Source organism: Xenopus tropicalis, chromosome 5, assembly GCF_000004195.4.
Source record: "Xenopus tropicalis strain Nigerian chromosome 5, UCB_Xtro_10.0, whole genome shotgun sequence".
Lineage (NCBI taxonomy): Eukaryota > Metazoa > Chordata > Amphibia > Anura > Pipidae > Xenopus > Xenopus tropicalis.
The window spans coordinates 2158137-2179013 of NC_030681.2; the positions used below are offsets into that span (position 1 = coordinate 2158137).

The 20877-nt window shown below is 45.1% G+C and overlaps 1 protein-coding gene across 1 annotated transcript in view; it reads left to right on the forward strand.

Moving 5' to 3' along the window:
- Positions 1 to 508: 508 nt before the first annotated feature.
- The window catches only part of nfkbie (nuclear factor of kappa light polypeptide gene enhancer in B-cells inhibitor, epsilon), a gene marked incomplete at its 5' end in the record, with an annotated part of 26253 nt that continues 5884 nt past the window's right edge, over positions 509 to 20877 (forward strand). The window contains 2 exon segments of the mRNA NM_001126918.1: positions 509 to 934; positions 4210 to 4312. Coding sequence (NP_001120390.1) covers positions 600 to 934; positions 4210 to 4312 — 438 coding nt within the window.

Here is a 20877-nt window from a genome sequence, read left to right on the forward strand (position 1 = left end):
TGTTTCCCCTCCCCTTTACTCTGTTACCCCTCCCTTTACTCTGTTACCCCCTCCCCTTTACTCTGTTACCCCCTCCCCTTTACTGCTGTTACCCCCTCCCTTTACTCTGTTACCGCCCTCCCCTTTACTCGTTGTTACCCTCCCCTTTATCTGTTACCCCCTCCCTTTTACTCTGTTACCCCCCTCCCCTTTACTCTGTTACCCCCTCCCCTTTACTGTTTACCCTCCCTTTACCTCTGTTACCCCTCCCTTTACCTCCTGTTACCCCCTCCCCTTTACTCTGTTACCCCCTCCCCTTTATTCCCCGTTCTGCCAGACTTATTAACCCTTGGGGGGTAGTATATTTTGCCTCTTGTTTTACCCCCAGACTGGTGCCCTCTTATCCCCCCCACACCTGTATCCCCATTCCCCACTCAGTATTACCCCCCAAATCCCATTCCTTTGCTGGGGTGCCCTTTGGGGTTGTGCAGCCTGGGGGCCCCTCATTTTATCATTTTTTTCTGCTCCAGTTCCCAGAGGGCCCGTGTCCCCCCTTGGTGCCTGTTCCTCTGTACGGCCGCTGGCAGTTGCCCCTGGCACAGTGATTGGGCACCCTGGCAATGTCGGACTACTGGGATGAGAAGAAGCTCCCGGCGCAGCCAGAGGAGGGGCGCTATGACTCGGGGGTGGGGGACTCGGTGCAGTCCCTGTCGGACCCGGCTGTCGGCCACCTGCAGTCCCTCCCTGAGGAGAGAGGCGCCGAGGAACCTGCCCCATCTGGGGACAAACTTCAGGAACCTCAAGAACTTGACAGACTGGACTCACTATATGGCTCCTCCTCCCTGACCGAGCTGCTGCCCGAAACCTCTCTGCCCAAAAGTGACTCTGAGGGGCCCGACACCCCAGATTCTCAGCAGCTGGAATGTCTCACCTACGTGTCTGAGGAGGGCGATACGTGAGTTACCCTGTCCCCACCCTGAGTCCCCTGCCCCCCAAACAGACCTGGGTGTCCTGGGAGTGAGAGTCAGACTTGCAGGGTGCAGATCACTGGCAAATACCCTGTTATATACCCATAGTGATAGTGAGGGGCAAATTGCACCAGTTGTATTAATTCCCATTGTGCCTATAAGGTGGGGAGCTGTGAATAGGGGTATAAAGTGGGTGAGGATGGTGTATAAGGTGGGGAGCAATAGGGGTGCTCTTTCATTGATTTAGTGCTGAGCCCAAATAGCCCTTGGGGAACCCATGCTGCAGTCTTTCCTGGAAATAGGGGCCCCCAAAACATGAATGAGAAATGGGGATTCCCTGCCCAGGAGGAAGTGGAAACAAAGAGTCACTCAGACTTGTGTCATAGGGAATTCCACTTGCTGGGAGTTCTGCACGGCCCCCAGGGGCCCACTCTCACCTGCTGTCCCTGATACTGTGCAGCCATTGGTTCCCCTACATTAGGTACAAACCCCCCCTGCCTGAGCCTGTCCTGTACTGTGCAGCCATTGGTTCCCCTACATTAGGTACAAACCCCCCCCTGCCTGAGCCTGTCCCTGATACTGGGCAGCCATTGGTTCCCCTACATTAGTACAACCCCGCCCTGCCTGAGCCTGTCCCTGATACTGTGCAGCCATTGGTTCCCCGTACATTAGGTACAAACCCCCCCCTGCCTGAGCCTGTCCTGATACTGTGTGCAGCCATTGGTTCCCCTACATTAGGTACAAACCCCCCCCTGCCTGAGCCTGTCCCTGATACTGTGCAGCATGGTTCCCCTACATTAGGTACAAACCCCCCCTGCCTGAGCCTGTCCCTGATACTGTGCAGCCATTGGTTCCCCTACATTAGGTACAACCCCGCCCTGCCTGAGCCTGTCCTGATACTGTGCAGCCATTGGTTCCCCTACATTAGGTACAAACCCCCCCCCTGCCTGAGCCTGTCCCTGATACTGTGCAGCCATTGGTTTCCCGTACATTAGGTACAAACCCCCCCCTGCCTGAGCCTGTCCCTGATACTGTGCAAGCCATTGGTTCCCCCTACATTAGGTACAGACCCAGCCCTGCCTGAGCCTGTCCCTGATACTGTGCAGCCATTGGTTCCCTACATTAGGTACAGACCCAGCCCTGCCTGAGCCTGTCCCTGATACTGTGCAGCCCATTGGTTCCCCTACATTAGGTACAAACCCCCCCTGCCTGAGCCTGTCCCTGATACTGTGCAGCCATTGGTTCCCCTACATTAGGTACAACCCCCCCTGCCTGAGCCTGTCCCTGATACTGTGCAGCCATTGGTTCCCCTACATTAGGTACAAACCCCCCCTGCCTGAGCCTGTCCCTGATACTGTGCAGCCATTGGTTCCCTACATTAGGTACAAACCCCCCCTGCCTGAGCCTGTCCCTGATACTGTGCAGCCATTGGTTCCCCTATATTAGGTACAAACCCCCCCCCTGCCTGAGCTGTCCCTGATACTGTGCAGCCATTGTTCCCCTACATTAGGTACAACCTCCCCCCTGCCTGAGCCTGTCCCTGATACTGTGCAGCCATTGGTTCCCCCTACATTAGGTACAACCCCCCCTGCCTGAGCCTGTCCCTGATACTGTGCAACCATTGGTTCCCCTACATTAGGTACAACCCCCCCTGCCTGAGCCTGTCCCCTGATACTGTGCATCCATTGGTTCCCCTACATTAGGTACAACCCCCCCCCCCCCCGCCTGAGCCTGTCCCTGATACTGTGCAGCCATTGGTTCCCCTACATTAGGTACAAACCCCCCCTGCCTGAGCCTGTCCCTGATACTGTGCAGCCATTGGTTCCCCTACATTAGGTACAAACCCCCCTGCCTGAGCCTGTCCCTGATACTGTGCAGCCATTGGTTCCCCTACATTAGGTACAACCCCGCCCCTGGCTGATACTGAGTGCAGGGGCCCAGTATGGGGGTGCTTGGGTGCTATTGGGGAGCTGCAGTGCTGGTGAATGTGGAAGTGGGAATCCAGACGGCTGTTTCCTGAGTGAGCGGCCAGACTGGTCTCACTGGCAGGGCTGGGGGGGGGGGGGTTGGTTATGATGTCAGAGCGGTTGAGGTTTCGGAAGTTTGTGCGTCAGATCAGTCTCTCGTGACAGGTGGTGGGGGACAGGGAGTTAACCCTTTCTTTTCAGTAGAGTAGCAGAACCAGAGGTGGTATGATGAGCCAGTCGGGTGGCTTGGGGTATGACAGGGGCAGTTTCTGGGGCACTAAGCAGCACTGCTGGATGCATGAATAGACCATACTGCTGTACTGGGAGCACTGCCTTCCCCTTTAATGTGAGCTCCAGCCAAGAGTCAGCTCATGTTGGGGTACTGGGGGGGGTGGCACACTGGGGATTGTGGGAGAGAACAGAGCGGCCCGGCTGGTTCTGCTGGTCTGACCTGAGAAAGTGGAATTCGGAGGTGGAAGCGACTCGGTTATTTTTATCTCGTGGGTGGAAATCCCCTGTGTCAGAAGTGGCGCTGGCCCAGTGCTCCGGCACCGCCCCTCGCTCACCCACCGGCCACTCCCACTCTCTTCTGGGGGCCCCTGTGCTCACGTCCCCCCGTTCCTCTCTTGCTAATTGTAGTGGCTTTTTCTCTTTAGTGGGTGCAGGGAATCCCTGCAGTGTCACTCACAAACTCCCTGCATACCTCCGTGCCTCGCACACAGCAGGGAGCACCAAGTATATCCTATGTATGAGTTTGGGATTACAGTCATGTGACCAGGAAGTGTCCCACTCCCAGCATGCATCACCTTTATGATGGGTAGGGAGGCGGCATGGGAGTACTGTGTCTGTGGAGGAGAAATGGGCAATTCCTGGCTTTCTGCCTAATGTCTGAAACAGGAAATCACTATGGTTCTTATTTCTTGTACTTCCTGTTAGAAATAAAACGACTTCCTGGTTCTGCCAAGCAGAGGAGAAGCAGTTAAAACAAATGACCAGTCCGCAGATAAGCCCTGTGTATAGTGAGTTGCTCATCCCTAAGCCTAGCAAAGGCTGCAGCTTAGAGAAGGGGGGAGCTTGTTTATACAGAGCTCATTATCCTGCTTACAGGAATAAGGGGGAGGAATGAGATTGGTGACCTGTTTTACATCAGTGCTTTAGAAAGGCAAAATATGTTGACATATTACACCCATTGCTGCCAGGGGGTTTCCGACATGGACTGTTCCATATCCCCCAGTCCCCCACCCTAAACTTCCCTCCCTGCCTGCACTACTCACTGCGCTCCTGTTACCCTGTAGGTTCCTGCATCTCACTGTCATCCATGGCTGGACCGACACCGCCCTCTGCTTCATATCCTTGGCACCGGCCGACGTGCTCAGTATCCAGAATGATCTCTATCAGGTACCGAATGGGCTCAGGGGGGTCACTCACATAGCGCTGCATGTATATTATAGCTGTGTTTATTTCCCTGCTGGTACCGGTACTGTAGAGTAATAATGTGCTGCCCTGAGTATTTATTTCCCTGCTGCTACCGGTACTGTAGAGTAATAATGTGCTGCCCTGAGTATTTATTTCCCTGCTGCTACCGGTACTGTAGAGTAATAATGTGCAGCCCTGAGTATTTATTTCCCTGCTGGTACCGGTACTGTAGAGCAATAATGTGCTGCCCTGAGTATTTATTTCCCTGCTGGTACCGGTACTGCAGAGTAATAATGTGCTGCCCTGTGTATTTATTTCCCTGATGGTACCAATACTGTAGAGTAATAATGTGCTGCCCTGAGTATTTATTTCCCTGCTGGTACCGGTACTGCAGAGTAATAATGTGCTGCCCTGAGTATTTATTTCCCTGCTGGTACCGGTACTGCAGAGTAATAATGTGCTGCCCTGAGTATTTATTTCCCTGCTGGTACCGGTACTGTAGAGTAATAATGTGCAGCCCAGAGTATTTATTTCCCTGCTGGTACTGGAGAGTAATAATGTGCAGCCCAGAGTATTTATTTCCCTGCTGGTACCGGTACTGTAGAGTAATAATGTGCTGCCCTGAGTATTTATTTCCCTGCTGGTACCGGTACTGTAGAGTAATAATGTGCAGCCCAGAGTATTTATTTCCCTGCTGGTACCGGTACTGTAGAGTAATAATGTGCAGCCCAGAGTATTTATTTCCCTGCTGGTACCGGTACTGTAGAGTAATAATGTGCAGCCCAGAGTATTTATTTCCTTGCTGGTACCGGTACTGTAGAGTAATAATGTGCAGCCCAGAGTATTTATTTCCCTGCTGGTACTGGTACTGTAGAGTAATAATGTGCAGCCCAGAGTATTTATTTCCCTGCTGGTACCGGTACTGTAGAGTAATAATGTGCAGCCCAGAGTATTTATTTCCTTGCTGGTACCGGTACTGTAGAGTAATAATGTGCAGCCCAGAGTATTTATTTCCCTGCTGGTACCGGTACTGTAGAGTAATAATGTGCAGCCCAGAGTATTTATTTCCCTGCTGGTACCGGTACTGTAGAGTAATAATGTGCAGCCCAGAGTCACCGACTGCTACCTGCCTTTAACGAAGACCGGAACGCACGACTAACTTTATGGATTTCTCCATCCCGCATATCTTCCGACCTCGCAAAGCTGCCCATCTCTTTTCCCCGTGCTGTGAACAATTCAATACCACATCTATCCCGACCATAGAGAGGCACACCGCTACAAATACGATTTCTATCACTAGACCACTAGGCAAGTATATTTATCCCTGATGGTATCTGGCACTGGAGAGTAATAATGTGCTGACCTAGATTTATTCCTGTGTGGTTACTGTCAGAAGTAATAATTGCTTGGCCCTTGCGATATTTATTTCCCCCTAACGGTACTGTTAAGATGGAATATGGCAAGCCCCGAGTATTTATTTTCCCTATGTACTGTAGAGTAATAATGTGGCAGCCCAGAGTATTTATTCCCTGGGCTTAGGCGTTACTGCACTTGCAGAGTAATAATGTGCAGCCAAGAAGATTTATTTCCCTGTTTGGTACTGGTACTGAAGGATAATAGAATGGTGCCACAAGCCCTGAGTAATTTTATTATCCCTGTGCTGTAACTGTAGAGTAATAATGTGCAGCCCAGAAGTATTTATTTACCCTTGTTTGTACTGGTTACTGGAGAGTATTAATGCCTGCAGCCCTGAGATTGATTTCCCTGATGGTAAAAGGAGCGCGTCCCGCCGGACCCGCAAAGGGGCGCCGTGCGCTAGACGAAAAACGCAGCATCAACGCGCCGAGCAAAAAAATCACACCGGATAGACAGACAGCAAACGCACACATGAAATAAAGGCCCCGAAAAACAAGCCAGTGTGGGTCACAATGTATGAACGACACCGACCACCAGGCACAACAACAAGGAACGAGGGCAACAAACAGCTAACAAGAAAAACCCTTATTAAACTCCATGTGGGCATGCGGAAAGCCAGTGGAGCTAAAACTACAAGAGAGCAGATGACACACCACCAGTGGCAAGCGGTCTCCGCCCCGAGTAACACAGCCACCCAAGCGCTTAAATTACCCAACCGAGCCTAAATAGCTGAACCTGGAAAGTATATATTTCCCGTATGGTACTGTAAGGGAGTATAATGTGCGGGCCCGATATTTATTTCCATTTGTACTGTAGGAGTATTAAATGTGCAGCCCAGGAAGTTATTATTTTTCCTGCTGGGTTTACTAGGCAATGCTAAGAAGTAATTAATGTGCGCAACCTCCAGCGCGAGTATTATTTCCCGCTGGTACCGGCCACTGTAGAGTAATAATGTGCAGCCCAAGAGTAATTATTTCCCTGCTGGTTAACTGGGTACTATAGAGTTAATAAGTCGCTGCCCTGTTGTATTATCCCTGTTGGGTTTACTGGTACTGTAGAGTAATCAATGTGCAGTCCCAGAGTATTTAATTTTCCCTATGACTTGGTAACTGGTACTGATTTTATTACCGCTAATAATGTGGCCAGGCCAGAGTATTTATTTCCTGTTGTACTATAGGTACGTAAGGATAAATCATTGTGCAGCCCAGAGAAGTATATCCTGGCTCGTACTGGTTACTGTAGCGGTAATATGTGCAGCAAGAGTAATTTATTTATTCCTGTGGACTGTACTTTAGAGTATAAATGGCAGCCCTGAGATTTATTTCCTGTAATAGGTACCGTACTGCTAGGATAATATAATGGGCAGCCCTGAGTATTTAGTTCGCTTTCTGGTACTGTTAGAGTAATAATGTCGCAGCCAGAGTATTTATTTCTGGCTGGTCCTGTAGAGTATAAAGTGGTGACAGGAGATTTATTCACCTTGGTACTAGCGTATGTAGAATAATGGGCAGCCACGAGTATTATTTCCTGCTGGTACTGGTACTGTAAGATAATAATGGCTGCCTGAGTATTTATTATCCCTGTTTGTACTGGCTACTAGTAAGAGTAAATAATGTTGCTGACCGCAGTAATTTATTTCCCTGTTGTACTTGGCCTAGAGTAATAATGTGCTGCCCTGAGTATTTAATTCCCTGGTACTCAGTACTGTAGAGTAATAATGTGCAGCCCTAGAGTATTTATTTCCCTGCTGGTAACTGTAGCGTAATAGGATTGTGCAGCCCAGAGTATTTATTTCCCTGCTGGTACCGGCACTGCAGAGTAAATAATGTGGCCCGAATTATTCGGCACTACTGTAGATAAATCGACCTGAGTATTTATTTCCCTGCTGGTACTCTACGGATGTAATATGTGCAGCCCAGAGTATTTATTTCCCTGTTTGGTAACTAGGTACTGTAGAGTAATAATGTGCGCCCTTGGAGTATTTAATTTCCCCCTGTTGTTACTGGACTGTAAGAGTAATAATGTGTGACCTGAGATTTTTATTTCCCTGTGGTACTGATTAGAGTAATAAGTGCTGCCCTGAGTATTTATTGCCCTACTGATGTACTGTGAGTAATAATGTGCAGCCCAGAGTATTATTCCCTGCTGTGTACTGCGTATGCAGAGTAATAATGTGGCCCAGAGTATTTTATTTCCCTGTTGTACCTGGGACTGTAGAGCTAAATAATGTGCAGCCCTGAGTAATTTATTTCCGCCTGTGGACGTACGAGAGTAATAATGTGCAGACCCTTAGAGTATTTAATTTCCCTGTCTGGTACCGGTACTGTAGAGTAATAATGTCAGCACAGAGTATTTTTTCCCTGCTGGTACTGGTACTGTAAAGTAATAATGTGCAGTCCCAAGTATTTATTTCCCTGCTGGTACTTGGTACTGGTACGGTAATAATGTGCATGCCCAGAGTATTTATTTCCCTGTTGTACTGGTACTTGTAGAGTAATAATGTGTCAGCCCATGAGAATTTATTTCACCTGCTGGTACTGGTTGTAGCGTAATATGTGCAGCCCAGAGTATTTATTTCACCTGCTTGGTACTGGTATTGTAGAGTAATAATGTGCAGCCCTGGAGTAATTTATTTCCCGGTACTGCGTACTGTAGAGTAATAATGTGCAGCCCTGAGTATTTATTTCCACTGCTGTACTGGTAACTGTAGAGTAATAATGTCGCCAGGTTTTACCCTGGGTGCACTGAAATGGCATGCTGAGTATTTATTTCCCTGTTGGTACTGCTAGAGTAATAATGTGCAGCCCAGATATTTATTTCCCTGCTGGTACGTACTGTAGAGTAATAATGTGCTGCCCTGAGTATTTATTTCCCTGTTCGGCACTGTAGAGTAATAATGTCAGCCCTGAGTATTTATTTCCCTACTGGTACTGTAGAGGTAATAATGTGCGCCCTGAGTATTTATTTCCCTAGCGGTACTGTAGAGTAATAATGTGCAGCCTGAGTATTTATTTCCCTACTGTTACTGTAGAGTAATAATGTGCGCCTGAGTATTTATTTCCCTACTGTACTGTAGAGTAATAATGTGCTAAGCCCGAGTATTTATTTCCCTGCTGGTACGGCACTGTAGAGTAATAATGTGCGCCCGAGTATTTATTTCTGCTGGTACGGTACTGTAGAGTAATAATGTGCAGCCCAGAGTATTTATTTCCCTGTGGTACTGGTACTGTAGAGTAATAATGTGCAGCCCAAGTATTATTTCCCTACTGGCACTGTAGAGTAATAATGTGCTCAGCCGAAGAGTTATTTATTTCCCTGCTGGTACGGTACTGTAGAGGATAATGTGCGGCCCAGAGTATTTATTTTCCCTGATGTACCGGGTACTGTAGCATTAATAATGTGCAGCCCAGACAGTATTTATTTTCCCTGCTGGTACATGGTCTGTGAGAGTAATGTGAGCCCAGAGTAGATATTTCCTTCTGTGTTACCGGTTACTGTAGGTAATATTGTGCAGCCCAGGAGATTTATTTTCCCTGCTGGTACTCGGCACTGTTAGAGAAATAATGTGCAGCCCAGAGTATTTATTTCCTTCTGTACTGGCTTACTGTAGATAATAATGTGCAGCCCAGAGTATTTATTTCCGCTTGTAACGGTACTGTAGAGTAATAATGTGCAGCCCAGAGGTATTATTCCTGCTGGCTTGGTACCGGTACTTAGAGAATTAATGTGCAGCCCAGAGATATTTGTATTTCCTGCTGGTACTGGTACTGTTAGAGAATAATTGGCCAGAGTATATTTCCTGTACGTCTGAAGAATGTGCAGCCCGATATATTCCCTGCTGGTACTGGCATTGTAGAGTAATAATGTGCCAGCCCAGATATTTATTCTCCTCGTACTGCGTACTGTAGAGTAATTAATGCCAAAGCCCAGAGTATTTATTCCCTGCTGGAACTGAGCATTTAAGTAATAATGTCAGCCCCAGAGTAGTTTATTTCCCTGCTGTCACCGTGCACTGTAGCAGTAATAATGTGTCGCGCCAGAGTATTTATTCCTGCTCTCGGTACGGAACTGCCAGAGCTAATAATGTTGTCAGCCCTGATATTTATTCCCTGCTGCGGTACAGGTACGTTAGAGTAATAATGTGCAGCCCAGAGTATTTATTCCCTGCTGGTACTGTACTGAGAGTAATAATGTGCAGGCCCAGAGTATTTATTTCCCTTGCTGGTACCGGCACTGTAGAGTTAATAAATGTGTAGCCAGTATTTTTTCCTCTGTACGGTACTGTAGGATAATAATGTTGCAGCCCAGAGTATTATTTCCCTGCTGGTACTGGCTGTAGAGTAATAATGTGCAGCCAGAGTATTTTATTCTTTGCTGGTACGGCACTGTAGAGTAATAATGTGCAGCCCAGAGTATTTATTTGCCCTTGCTGGTACTGGCACTGTAGAGTAATAATGTGCAGCCCAGATGTATTTATTTCCCTACTGGTACTGTACTTTTAAGTAATAATGTTGCAGCCAGAGTATTTATTTCCCTGCGTACTGGTACTGTAGAGTAATTAATGTGCAGCCCAGAGTATTTATTTCCCTGCTGAGTACTGGCCACTTGCAGAGTAATAATGTGCAGTCCAGAGATTTATTTCCCTGCTGGACTTGGTACTTGTAGAGTTAATAATGTTGGCAGCCAGAGTATTTATTTCCCTTGACTGGTACTGTAGAGTAATAAATGTTGCAGCCAGAAGTATATTATTCCCCTACTTGTACTGTAGAGAATAATGGGCAGCCCTGAGTAATTTATTTCCCTTGCTGGTACTTGGTACTGTAGAGTATAATGTGCAGCCCAGAGTATTTATTTCCTCTACTGTGTACTGTAGAGTAATAATGTGCAGCCGAGTATTTATTTCCCTGCTGGTACTGGCATTGCTAGAGTAATAATGTGCAGCCCAGAGTATTTATTTCCCTACGGTACTTTGAGAGTAATTAATGTGCAGCCCAGAGTGATTTATTTCCCTCTGGTAACTGTAGGTAATAAGTGCAGCCAGAGTTATTTATTTCCCTTGCTGCGTACTGCATTGTAGAGTTAATTAATGTGCAGCCTAGAGTATTTTTTTCCTTGCTGGTACCGCACTGCTAGAGTAATAATGTTGCAGCCCAGAGTATTATTTTCCTTGCTGGACCGGCACTGTAGAGTAATAATGCTGCAGCCCAGAGTATTATTTCCTTGCTGGTACCGCGTACTGTAGATAATAATGTGCAGCCAGATATTTATTTCCCTACTGACTGTAGATTAATAATGTGCAGCCCAGAGATTTATTCCCTGCTTTACCGGTAACTGTTAGGACGTAATAATGTGCAGCCCAGAGTATTTATTCCTGCTGGTACTGCATTGAGAGTAATAAGTGCAGCCCAGAGTATTTATTTCCTTTGCCTGGTACCGGCACTGTAGAGTTAATAATGTGCAGCCCAGAGTATTTATTTCCCTGCTCGGTACCGGTACTGAGATTAAATAATGGTGCAGCCCAGAGTATTTATTTCCTTGCTTGGTACCGGCACTGTAGAGAATAATTGTGCCAGCCCAGAGATATTTATTTCCTTGCCTGGTACCGGTGACTGTAGAGTAATAATTGTGCAGCCAAGAGATTTAATTTCCCTACTTGTACTGTAGAGTAATTAATGTGCAGCCAGAGTATTTATTTCCCTGCTGCGTACGGCACTGCAGAGTAATAATGTTGCGTCCAGAGTATTTATTTCCCTGCTTGGCTACCGGCACTGCTAGAGTAATAATGTGCAAGCCAGAGTATTTATTTCCCTACTGGTACTGTAGAGTTAATAATGTGCAGCCAGAGTATTTATTTCCCTACTGCGTATGTAGAGTTAATAATGTGCAGCCCAGAGTATTTATTTCCCCTGCTGGTACTGGCACTGCAGAGTAATAATGTGCAGCCAGAGATTTATTTCCCTACTGCTACTGTAGAGTAATTAATGTGCAGCCCAGAGTATTTATTTCCCTGCTTGGTACTAACTTAAAAATGGTACTGTAGAGTAATAATTGGGCAGCCCTGATATTTATTTCCCTGATGGTACTGCACTGTAGAGTAATAAGTGCTGCCCTGAGTATTTATTTCCCTGTTGGTACTTAGAGTAATAATGTGCTGCCCTGAGTATTTATTTCCCTGCTGGTACCGGTACTGAGAGTAATAATGGTGCTGCCAGAGAAATCATTTATTTCCCTGATGGTACCGGTACTTGCAGAGGAAATTAATGGGTGCAGCCTGAGTATTTATTTTTTCCCACTGTACGTAGAGTAAAATGTGCAGCCCGAGTATTTATTTCCCTACGGCACTGTAGAGAAATAAATACTCAGGGCTGCACATTATTCCTCTACAGTACCGTACCATCAGGGAAATAAATACTCTGGGCAGCACATTATTACTCTACAGTACCGGTACCAGCAGGGAAATAAATACTCAGGGCAGCACATTATTACTCTACAGTACCAAACCAGAAATAAATACTCAGGGCAGCACATTATTACTCTACAGTGCCAGTACCATCAGGGAAATAAATACTCGGGCTGCCCATTATTACTCTACAGTACCAGTACCAGCAGGGAAATAAATACTCGGGCTGCACATTATTACTCTACAGTACCAGTAGGGAAATAAATACTCAGGGCTGCACATTATTACTCTGCAGTGCCAGTACCAGCAGGGAAATAAATACTCTGGGCTGCACATTATTACTCTACAGTACCAGTTTAGGGAAATAAATACTCTGGGCTGCACATTATTACTCTACAGTACCAGTAGGGAAATAAATACTCTGGCTGCACATTATTACTCTACAGGCCGAGTACCAGCAGGGAAATAAATACTCTGGACTGCACATTATTACTCTCAGTCAGTACCAGCAGGGAAATAAATACTCTGGGCTGCACATTATTACTCTACAGTACCAGTAGGGAAAATAAATACTCTGGGCTGCACATTATTACTCTACAGTACCGGTACCAGCAGGAAATTAAATTACTCGAGGCTGCACATTATTACTCTACAGTGCCGGTACCAGCAAGGAAATAAATACTCAGGGCTGCACATTATTACTCTACAGTACCGGTACCAGCAGGGAAATAAATACTCTGGGCTGCACATTATTACTCTACAGTGCCCGTACCAGCAAGGAAATAAATACTCAGGGCTGCACATTATTACTCTACAATGCCAGTACCAGCAGGAAATAAATACTCTGGCTGCACATTATTACTCTACAGTACCGGTACCAGCAGGGAAATAAATACTCTGGGCTGCACATTATTACTCTACAGTACCAGTAGGGAAATAAATACTCTGGGCTGCACATTATTACTCTACAGTACCGGTACCAGCAAGGAAATAAATACTCTGGGCTGCACATTATTACTCTACAGTGCCGGTACCAGCAAGGAAATAAATACTCTGGGCTGCACATTATTACTCTACAGTGCCGGTACCAGCAAGGAAAAAAATACTCTAGGCTGCACATTATTACTCTACAGTAGCCAGTACCAGCAGGGAAATAAATACTCTGGGCTGCACATTATTACTCTACAGTACCAGCTAGGGAAATAAATACTCTGGCTGCACATTATTACTCTACAGTACCAGTAGGAAATAAATACTTGGGCTGCACATTATTACTCTACAATGCCAGTACCAGCAGGGAAATAAATACTCTGGGCTGCACATTATTACTCTACAGTACCAGTAGGGAAATAAATACTCTGGGCTGCACATTATTACTCTACAGTACCAGTACCAGCAGGGAAATAAATACTCAGGGCTGCCCATTATTACTCTACAGTACAAGTAGGGGAATAAATACTCTGGGCTGCACATTATTACTCTACAGTACCAGTACCAACAGGGAAATAAATACTCTGGGCTGCACATTATTACTCTACAGTACCAGTACCAGCAGGGAAATAAATACTCTGGACTGCACATTATTACTCTTCAGTGCCAGTACCAGCAGGGAAATAAATACTCTGGGCTGCACATTATTACTCTACAGTACCAGTAGGGAAATAAATACTCTGGGCTGCACATTATTACTCTACAGTACCAGTAGGGAAATAAATACTCTGGGCTGCACATTATTACTCTACAGTGCCAGTACCAGCAGGGAAATAAATACTCTGGGCTGCACATTATTACTCTACAGTGCCAGTACCAGCAAGGAAATAAATACTCTGGGCTGCACATTATTACTCTACAGTACCAGTAGGGAAATAAATACTCTGGGCTGCACATTATTACTCTACAGTACCGGTACCAGCAAGGAAATAAATACTCTGGGCTGCACATTATTACTCTACAGTGCCGGTACCAGCAAGGAAATAAATACTCTGGGCTGCACATTATTACTCTACAGTACCAGTACCAGCAGGGAAATAAATACTCTGGGCTGCACATTATTACTCTACAGTACCAGTACCAGCAGGGGAATAAATACTCTGGGCTGCACATTATTACTCTGCAGTGCCGGTACCAGCAAGGAAATAAATACTCTGGGCTGCACATTATTACTCTACAGTGCCGTACCAGCAGGGAAATAAATACTCTGGGCTGCACATTATTACTCTACATGCCAGTACCAGCAGGGAAATAAATACTCTGGGCTGCACATTATTACTCTACAGTACCAGTAGGGAAATAAATACTCTGGGCTGCACATTATTACTCTACAGTGCCAGTACCAACAGGGAAATAAATACTCTGGGCTGCACATTATTACTCTACAGTACCAGTACCAGCAGGGAAATAAATACTCTGGGCTGCACATTATTACTCTACAGTACCGGTACCAGCAAGGAAATAAATACTCTGGGCTGCACATTATTACTCTACAGTACCAGTACCAACAGGGAAATAAATACTCAGGGCAGCACATTATTACTCTACAGTACCAGTACCAGCAGGGAAATAAATACTCTGGGCTGCACATTATTACTCTACAGTGCCGGTACCAGCAGGGAAATAAATACTCTGGGCTGCACATTATTACTCTACAGTACCGGTACCATCAGGGAAATAAATACTCTGGGCTGCACATTACTCCTCTACAGTACCAGTACCAACAGGGAAATAAATACTCTGGCTGCACATTATTACTCTACAGTCCCGGTACCACAGGGGAAAATAAATACTCTGGGCCGCACATTATTCCTCTACAGTACAGTACCAGCAGGGAAATAAATACTCAGGGCTGCACATTATTACTCTACAGTACCAGTAGGGAAATAAATACTTTGGGCTGCACATTATTACTCTACAGTACCAGTACCATCAGGGAAATAAATACTCTGGGCTGCACATTATTACTCTACAGTACCAGTACCAGCAGGGAAATAAATACTCTGGGCTGCACATTATTACTCTACAGTGCCAGTAGGGAAATAAATACTCTGGGCTGCACATTATTACTCTACAGTACCAGTAGGGAAATAAATACTCAGGGCTGCACATTATTACTCTACAGTACCAGTAGGGAAATAAATACTCAGGGCTGCACATTATTACTCTACAGTACCAGTAGGGAAATAAATACTCAGGGCTGCACATTATTACTCTACAGTACCAGTAGGGAAATAAATACTCAGGGCTGCACATTATTACTCTACAGTGCCAACAGGGAAATAAATACTCAGGGCAGCACATTATTACTCTACAGTACCAGCAGGAAATAAAATACTCTGGCCTGCACATTATTACTCTACAGTACCAACAGGGAAATAAATACTCAGGGCAGCACATTATTACTCTACAGTGCCAGTACCATCAGGGAAATAAATACTCTGGGCTGCACATTATTACTCTACAGTACCAGTACCAGCAGGGAAATAAATACTCAGGGCTGCCCATTATTACTCTACAGTACCAGTAGGGAAATAAATACTCAGGCTGCACATTATACTCTACAGTACCAGTACCAACAGGGAAATAAATACTCTTGGGCTGCACATTATTACGCTACAGTACCAGTACCAGCAGGGAAATAAATACTCTGGGCTGCACATTATTACTCTACAGTACCAGTACCAACAGGGAAAAAATACTCTGGCTGCACATTATTACGGTACAGTACCAGTACCAGCAGGGAAATAAATACTCTGGACAGCACATTATTACGGTACAGTACCAGTACCAGCAGGGAAATAAATACTCTGGACTGCACATTATTACTCTACAGTACCAGTACAACAGGAAATAAATACTCAGGGCAGCACATTATACTCTATAGTACCAGTACCAGCAGGGAAATAAATACTCTGGGCTGCACATTATTACTCTACAGTGCCGGTACCAGCGGGGAAATAAATACTCTGGGTGCACATTATTACTCTGCAGTGCCAGTACCAGCAGGGAAATAAATACTCTGGGCTGCACATTATTACTCTACAGTACCAGTAGGGAAATAAATACTCGGGCCGCACATTATTACTCTACAGTACCAACAGGGAAATAAATACTCAGGTCAGCACATTATTACTCTACAGTGCCAGTACCATCAGGGAAATAAATACTCAGGGCTGCACATTATTACTCTACAGTACCAGTACCAACAGGGAAATAAATACTCTGGGCTGCACATTATTACTCTACAGTACCAGCAGGGAAATAAATACTCAGGGCTGCCATTATTACTCTACAGTACCAGTACCAAGGGAAATAAATACTCTGGGCTGCACATTATTACTCTCAGTACCAGTACCAGCAGGGAAAATAAATACTCTGGGCTGCACATTATTACTCTACAGTACCAGTAGGGAAATAAATACTCAGGGCTGCACATTATTACTCTACAGTACCAGCAGGGAAATAAATACTCAGGGCAGCACATTATTACTCTCAGTACCAAAGGGAATAAATACTCAGGTCAGCACATTATTACTCTACAGTGCCAGTACCATCAGGGAAATAAATACTCGGCTGCACATTATTACTCTACAGTACCAGTACCAGCAGGAATAAATACTCAGGGCTGCCCATTATTACTCTACAGTACCAAGTAGGGAAATAAATACTCTGGGTGCACATTATTACTCTACAGTACCAGTACCACAGGGAAATAAATACTCTGGGCTGCACATTATTACTCTACAGTACCATACCAGCAGGGAAATAAATACTCAGGGCTGCCCATTATTACTCTACAGTACCGTACCAGCAGGGAAATAAATACTCAGGGCTGCACATTATTACTCTACAGTACCAGTACCACAGGGAAATAAATACTCTGGGCTGCACATTATTACGCTACAGTACCAGTACCAGCAGGGAAATAAATACTCTGGGCTGCACATTATTACTCTACAGTACCAGTACCAACAGGGAAATAAATACTCTGGGCTGCACATTATTACGCTACAGTACCAGTACCAGCAGGGAAATAAATACTCTGGACTGCACATTATTACTCTACAGTACCAGTACCAACAGGGAAATAAATACCTGGGCTGCACATTATTACTCTAAGTACCAGTACCAGCAGGGAAATAAATACTCTGGCTGCACATTATTACTCTACAGTGCCGGTACCAGCGGGAATAAATACTCTGAGGTGCACATTATTACTCTCAGTGCCAGTACCAGCAGGGAAATAAATACTCTGGGCTGCACATTATTACTCTACAGTACCAGCAAGGGAAATAAATACTCGGGCCGCACATTATTACTCTACAGTTACCAACAGGGAAATAAATACTCAGGTCAGCACATTATTACTCTACAGTCCAGTACCAGCAGGGAAATAAATACTCTGGGCTGCACATTATTACTCTACAGTGCCAGTTACCACAGGGAAATAAATACTCGGGCTGCACATTATTACTCTACAGTACCAGTACCAACAGGGAAATAAATACTCTGGGCTGCACATTATTACTCTACAGTACCAGCAGGGAAATAAATACTCAGGGCTGCCCATTATTACTCTACAGTACCAGTACCAACAGGGAAATAAATACTCTGGGCTGCACATTATTACTCTGCAGTGCCAGTACCAGCAGGGAAATAAATACTCTGGGCTGCACATTATTACTCTACAGTACCAGTAGGGAAATAAATACTCAGGGCTGCACATTATTACTCTACAGTACCAGTAGGGAAATAAATACTCAGGGCAGCACATTATTACTCTACAGTACCAACAGGGAAATAAATACTCAGGGCAGCACATTATTACTCTACAGTGCCAGTACCATCAGGGAAATAAATACTCTGGGCTGCACATTATTACTCTACAGTACCAGTACCAGCAGGGAAATAAATACTCAGGGCTGCCCATTATTACTCTACAGTACAAGTAGGGAAATAAATACTCTGGGTTGCACATTATTACTCTACAGTACCAGTACCAACAGGGAAATAAATACTCTGGGCTGCACATTATTACTCTACAGTACCAGTACCAGCAGGGAAATAAATACTCAGGGCTGCCCATTATTACTCTACAGTACCAGTAGGGAAATAAATACTCAGGGCTGCACATTATTACTCTACAGTACCAGTACCAACAGGGAAATAAATACTCTGGGCTGCACATTATTACGCTACAGTACCAGTACCAGCAGGGAAATAAATACTCTGGGCTGCACATTATTACTCTACAGTACCAGTACCAACAGGGAAATAAATACTCTGGGCTGCACATTATTACGGTACAGTACCAGTACCAGCAGGGAAATAAATACTCTGGACTGCACATTATTACTCTACAGTACCAGTACCAACAGGGAAATAAATACACAGGGCAGCACATTATTACTCTATAGTACCAGTACCAGCAGGGAAATAAATACTCTGGGCTGCACATTATTACTCTACAGTGCCGGTACCAGCGGGGAAATAAATACTCTGGGCTGCACATTATTACTCTACAGTGCCGGTACCAGCGGGGAAATAAATACTCTGGGGTGCACATTATTACTCTGCAGTGCCAGTACCAGCAGGGAAATAAATACTCTGGGCTGCACATTATTACTCTACAGTACCAGTAGGGAAATAAATACTCGGGCCGCACATTATTACTCTACAGTACCAACAGGGAAATAAATACTCAGGTCAGCACATTATTACTCTACAGTGCCAGTACCAGCAGGGAAATAAATACTCAGGCTGCCCATTATTACTCTACAGTACCAGTACCAACAGGGAAATAAATACTCTGGGCTGCACATTATTACTCTGCAGTGCCAGTACCAGCAGGGAAATAAATACTCTGGGCTGCACATTATTACTCTACAGTACCAGTAGGGAAATAAATACTCAGGGCTGCACATTATTCCTCTACAGTACCAGTAGGGAAATAAATACTCAGGGCAGCACATTATTACTCTACAGTACCAACAGGGAAATAAATACTCAGGTCAGCACATTATTACTCTACAGTGCCAGTACCATCAGGGAAATAAATACTCTGGGCTGCACATTATTACTCTACAGTACCAGTACCAGCAGGGAAATAAATACTCAGGGCTGCCCATTATTACTCTACAGTACAAGTAGGGAAATAAATACTCTGGGTTGCACATTATTACTCTACAGTACCAGTACCAACAGGGAAATAAATACTCTGGGCTGCACATTATTACTCTACAGTACCAGTACCAGCAGGGAAATAAATACTCAGGGCCGCCATTATTACTCTACAGTACCAGTACCAGCAGGGAAATAAATACTCTGGACTGCACATTATTACTCTGCAGTGCCAGTACCAGCAGGGAAATAAATACTCTGGGCTGCACATTATTACTCTACAGTACCAGTAGGGAAATAAATACTCTGGGCTGCACATTATTACTCTACAGTACCAGTAGGGAAATAAATACTCTGGGCTGCACATTATTACTCTGCAGTGCCAGTACCAGCAGGGAAATAAATACTCTGGGCTGCACATTATTACTCTACAGTACCAGTAGGGAAATAAATACTCTGGGCTGCACATTATTACTCTACAGTACCAGTAGGGAAATAAATACTCTGGGCTGCACATTATTACTCTACAGTTCCGGTACCAGCAGGGAAATAAATACTCTGGACTGCACATTATTACTCTGCAGTGCCAGTACCAGCAGGGAAATAAATACTCTGGGCTGCACATTATTACTCTACAGTACCAGTAGGGAAATAAATACTCTGGGCTGCACATTATTACTCTACAGTACCGGTACCAGCAAGGAAATAAATACTCTGGGCTGCACATTATTACTCTACAGTACCGGTACCAGCAAGGAAATAAATACTCTGGGCTGCACATTATTACTCTACAGTGCCGGTACCAGCAAGAAATAAATACTCTGGGCTGCACATTATTACTCTACAGTACCAGTACCAGCAGGAAATAAATACTCTGGGCTGCACATTATTACGCTACAGTACCAGTACCAGCAGGGAAATAAATACTCTGGGCTGCACATTATTACTCTACAGTGCCGGTACCAGCAGGGAAATAAATACTCTGGGCTGCACATTATTACTCTACAGTGCCGGTACCAGCAAGGAAATAAATACTCTGGGCTGCACATTATTACTCTACAATGCCAGTACCAGCAGGGAAATAAATACTCTGGGCTGCACATTATTACTCTACAGTAGCGGTACCAGCAGGGAAATAAATACTCTGGGCTGCACATTATTACTCTACAGTAGCGTACCAGCAGGGAAATAAATACTCTGGGCTGCACATTATTACTCTCCAGTACCAGCAGGGAAATAAATACTCTGGCTGCACATTATTACTCTACAGTACCGGTACCAGCAGGGAAATAAATACTCAGGGCGGCACATTATTACTCTACAGTACCGGTACCAGCAGGGAAATAAATACTCTGGGCTGCACATTATTACTCTACAGTACCGGTACCAGCAGGGAAATAATACTCTGGGCTGCACATTATTACTCTACAGTACCAGTACCAGCAGGGAAATAAATACTCTGGGCTGCACATTATTACTCTACAGTACCAGTACCAGCAGGGGGAAATAAATACTCTGGGCTGCACATTATTACTCTACAGTACCGTACCAGCAAGGAAATAAATACTCTGGGCTGCACATTATTACTCTACAGTACCGTACCAGCAAGGAAATAATA